The sequence below is a fragment of the Penaeus japonicus genome, unplaced genomic scaffold, assembly GCF_977035675.1.
Source record: "Penaeus japonicus unplaced genomic scaffold, GWHDUDI00000001_assembly GWHDUDI00000036, whole genome shotgun sequence".
Taxonomy (NCBI): Eukaryota; Metazoa; Arthropoda; class Malacostraca; order Decapoda; family Penaeidae; genus Penaeus; species Penaeus japonicus.
In genome coordinates this window covers 14465039-14470038 of record NW_028234438.1, presented here as the reverse complement: position 1 = coordinate 14470038, position 5000 = coordinate 14465039, and the positions used below count along the sequence as shown (strand labels likewise).

General features: G+C 36.8%; 1 protein-coding gene across 1 annotated transcript; it reads left to right on the top strand.

Annotated features, from left to right (window-relative positions):
* Positions 1 to 1338: 1338 nt before the first annotated feature.
* On the top strand, positions 1339 to 3222 carry LOC122260954 (chymotrypsin BII). The gene is made up of 7 exons (XM_086531882.1): positions 1339 to 1452; positions 1727 to 1808; positions 1921 to 2065; positions 2195 to 2361; positions 2508 to 2594; positions 2716 to 2852; positions 2944 to 3222. Exons 1-7 carry the CDS (start codon positions 1369 to 1371, stop codon positions 3097 to 3099), a joined length of 858 nt encoding a protein of 285 aa, XP_086388008.1. The 5' UTR covers positions 1339 to 1368; the 3' UTR covers positions 3100 to 3222.
* The last annotated feature ends 1778 nt before the right edge of the window (positions 3223 to 5000 follow it).

Sequence of the window (5000 nt, the reverse complement as noted above, 5' to 3'; positions counted from 1 at the left end):
AAACCGATAAAATACCAATAAAAAAGGAGTCAGGCAGGGAGACACCATCTCACCTCGGCTGTTTACAGCTTGCCTAAAATAAATATTCAAGAAGCTAGATTTGAAGGAAAAGGGGATTAAAATAAGGGATGAACACTTAAGCAAACTAAGATTTGCCGATAACATTGTTCTTTTGAGTCAGCAAATGAATCATAACAATTGTTATGCGATTTGAATAGTAAGAGTCTGAAGGTTGGGTTGGAAATTAACAGGAAAAAGACTAAAGTTATGTTCAACAGTCGGACCCCAGTTGACAAATGCAAGTACAGGGCGAGGTACTAGAAGCAATAATATGTGTATCCAGGGCAACTGATCCAGACGAATACATCCTGCAAAACGGAGATAAAACGACGATTTAGCCTAAGCTGGAGTGACTTCGGTACACACAGTAACATATTACGAGGTCGTCTGTCATTATGTCTAAAGAGAAGGGTTTTTAGCCAATGTGTCCTCCCCGTCATGACATATGGGTCAGAAACATAGACTACGACCAAAGTACTTGAGAAGAAATTAATAAGTGCTCAGAATGTAAGTGCTATAGTTAAAGAAACAGAAAAAGAGCAACATGGATCAGGCAACAGACAAATATAGAGGATATACTTAAGGGCGTTGAAAAGAAAAAGTGGCAGTGGGCAGGTCATACATACAAGAGACAGTACAACAGATGAAAAAAAAGAAAAAAAAAGAATAAGTAATAGATGTCATAAAGAGATCAAGAGCAAGACGGAGTGATGAAGTGGCGAAATTCGCCTAAACTGGAACCAGAGGACAAGACCGGAATGACTGGAAAAAATTGAGAGAGGCCTCCGTCCTGCAGTGGAATAATGATGATATATATATTATATATATAATATATATATATATATATATATATATATATATATATATATATATTATATGATATACATACACACACACACACACACACACACACACATATATATATATATATATATATATATATATATATATATATATATATATATATATAAATATATATATATAAACATATATATGCATATATAAATATATACATACATAAATATATATATATATATATATATATATATATGTTTATTTATATATATTTTATACATATTTATTCATATATGTATATATATGTATATACATATATATACAGATATATTCATAATCCTTTATATAATTAGAGTGTGTGTGTTTATAGACAAGCTCACTTACTTCAGCAGACACTGAATTCGAACCGCGCCATGAAGTGGCATCTGCTTCGACTATCGGTGAGATCTCCCAGCTGCGGCCTCCTTGGCTTGAATGTAGGCCTAGATAAGCCTAGCGGCGTTGAGGATATAAATGGCGGCAGGTTTTGTCGTCCTCAGCAGCACCGCAACCATGGTCGCCAGAGTCGCTCTCCTCCTCGCCTTCATCGCCGCCGCCGTGAGTTTCTTTTCCTTCTCTCACGAGCTCACAAGGAAACAATGCATTCAAGTTTGCTTTACTGTATCTGTTGGTAATTGTCTACATTTTAAGCAAGTCATTGTTTTGGAAAAGCCGTGGCTCCTGTTCAAAAGTTCGCGGGACTTGTGTGGTGACTTTTCTTTTCTGTAAACCATCTCGCTTAAGACAAACATGGTATTAGCACCTAGTGAATCCAATGATGACTTTTCAAGTGGTTACCCTAAGCTTATCCTGACCTGATTTTCCACGGCAGAGCGGCAATCCCGCTGCAGGGAAGCCATGGCACTGGAAGTCCCCCAAGCCCCTCGTCGACCCCGTGGGACCCGCCCCCAATGGTCAGTGTTCCTCTTGTTCTGGTGTAACGCATCTTGGAAAGAATAAAGCTTTAACGTACTAGTACTGGTTGTGCCATCTCGTTCAATTTGCCAATGAAAGTGCGCTTTGTAGGTGGCAGCAGAATCGTGGGCGGCATCGAAGCCGTTCCTAACTCGTGGCCCCACCAGGTGGCTCTGTTCATCGACGACATGTACTTCTGCGGCGGTTCCCTCATCTCCAGCGAGTGGGTCCTGACGGCCGCTCACTGCATGGACGGGTGAGTTCTCTTTCAAGTGTCTATCCACAATGTTTCTATGTATACGGCTAAAGATAATGGCCAAAATCTAGGAGCGAGGTAACAATGAGCTATTGGCATAGCCTTGGCATGATGTTTGTTAAATTCCAGTGCCGGTTTCGTCGAGGTCGTGATGGGCGCCCACAACATTCGTGAGAACGAAGCCACTCAGGTCTCCATGACCTCCACCGACTTCTTCACTCACGAGAACTGGAACTCTTTCCTCCTCACTAACGATCTTGCTCTCATCAAGCTGCCCAGCGCTGTTGAATTCAACGGTCTGTATGCTAGCTTAGGCTTGAATTATAACAGTGTGAATTATAACAGTGAATTATAACAGTGTGAGTTCAATACAAATGTAAACGATAAGTGTTGAACGTTACGCCCTTAGCTCAATAATCACCAGAACGATGTAACATTACAGACAACATTTCCGCCGTCAAGCTGCCTTCCTCCGACGTTTCAGTGGGAACCACTGTCACCCCTTCAGGATGGGGCCGCCCCTCTGACAGTAATTGCTTCTTGCTTTTCTTATTGATTAGTTGTTTTGTTGTTAATTTCTCCTGGATTTGACTGAATTATCCCAGTTATTCCTGACCTGTTGCACTTTCAAGCCAAACCCCTTTAAACAGGCTCCGGCGGTATCTCCGACGTCCTTCGTCAGGTAGATGTCCCCATCATGTCCAACGACGACTGCAACGCCGTGTACGGCATTGTTGGCAACGGCGTCATCTGCATCGACTCCACAGGAGGCAAGGGAACATGCAACGTAAGTGTTCACGTTTCCCCTGTCTGTGTCACTGTGCAATATGTCTCCTGTGTATATTTGCAAAGCTCGAATACATGGTGTTCCTCTCCAGGGTGACTCTGGCGGCCCCCTCAACCTCAACGGCATGACCTACGGCATCACCTCCTTCGGCTCCGCCGCCGGCTGCGAGGCGGGCTACCCCGACGCCTTCTCCCGCGTCTACTACTACTTGGACTGGATCGAACAGAAGACCGGCGTCACCCCCTGAACAGACCTTCACGGAAGCCCAAGCCTTTGACACTCCGTGTTTTGGCTCTTTCTTGAGTGTTCCAGGTTTGGTTGCATCGCATACGACTTCTATGTATAATCAATAAAACGGAAACAAAGCTAACATTGACTTTTATTTTGACAAAAAAAAAAAAAAATGTTCCCTGGCCTGGGGATAAACGAACTTACATGTATATATACAGATAAATATACATATACATGGACATATACATACATATATATATATATATATATATATATATATATATATATATATTCACACACACATGTATGTACATACATATATATACATATATATATATACATACATATATATATATATATATATATATATATATATATATATATACATATATATATATATATATATATAATGTATATACATATACGACTATATAATACATATTCATATATTCAAATGTCATATGTATTAAATATATATATATGTATATATATGTAATATATATATTATACATATGTATATATATATAAATATCTATGTATATATGTGTGTATATATACAAACACACACATCTATATACATATATATTATATATATATATATATATATATATATATATATATATATAAATATCTATGTATGTATGTATGCATATATACAAACACACACATATATATATACATATATATGTATATATATATGTATATATATATACATATATTTATACATATATATATATACATATACTCATATGCATACGTATATCTATATCTATCTATCTATATATCCATATATACATGCATATACATATGCATATGTATGTATATATATACATATACATATACATGTGTATGTGTATATATATTTTTTGTGTATCTGTCTATATATATGTATATAAACATATGAATATATATGTATATATGTATATGTATATATATATATATATATATATATATATATATATATATATATATATATATATATATATATATATGCGTGTGTGTGTGTGTGTGTGTATTTATATATATATGTATATATATATATATATATATATATATATATATATATATATATATATATATATATACATATATATATATGTGTGTGTGTGTGTGTGTGTGTGTGTGTGCATCTGTATATTATTACACACACAAATATATATATATATATATATATATATATATATATATATATATATATATATATATATATATATATATATATGTATGTATGCATATATATATATATACATTTTTTTGTGCGTGTTAGTGTATGTATATGGCTACATATATGCATCATCATCAGCCTGTATCAATCCACTGCAGGACGTAGGCCTCTCTCAATCTTTTCCAGTCATTCCGGTCTTGTGTCCTCTGATTCCAGTTTACTCATGCGAATTTTGCTATTTCATCCCGTCATCTAGTCATTGGTCTTGCCCTGGGTCTCTTTGTGTCGTGTATTACCCATTCTGTAGTTTTCTTTGTCCACCTGTTGTCCTGTCTCCGATATATATGTCCAGCCCACTGCCACTTTTTCGTCTTGATGCTCTTGAGTATATCCTCTACTTTTGTTTGCTACCTGATCTATGTGGCCTTTTTCTTGTCTCTTAAGCTAACTCCTAGCATAAGCCTTTCCATTCTTCTTTGGGCGCTTACTAATTTCCTCTCGAGTGCCTTGGTCGTAGTCCATGTCTCTGATCCATATGTCATGACGGGGAGGACACATCGGTCAAAAATCTTTCTCTTTAGACATAGTGGCAGACGACTTCGTAATATATTACTATGAGTACCGAAGGCACTCCAACCTAGCCTGATTCGCCGTTTTATCTCGGCTTCGCAGGATGTACTCGACTGAATGAGTTGCCCCAGGTATACATACTCGTTCACTATTTCTAGTACCTCGCCCTGTATTTGTATTTG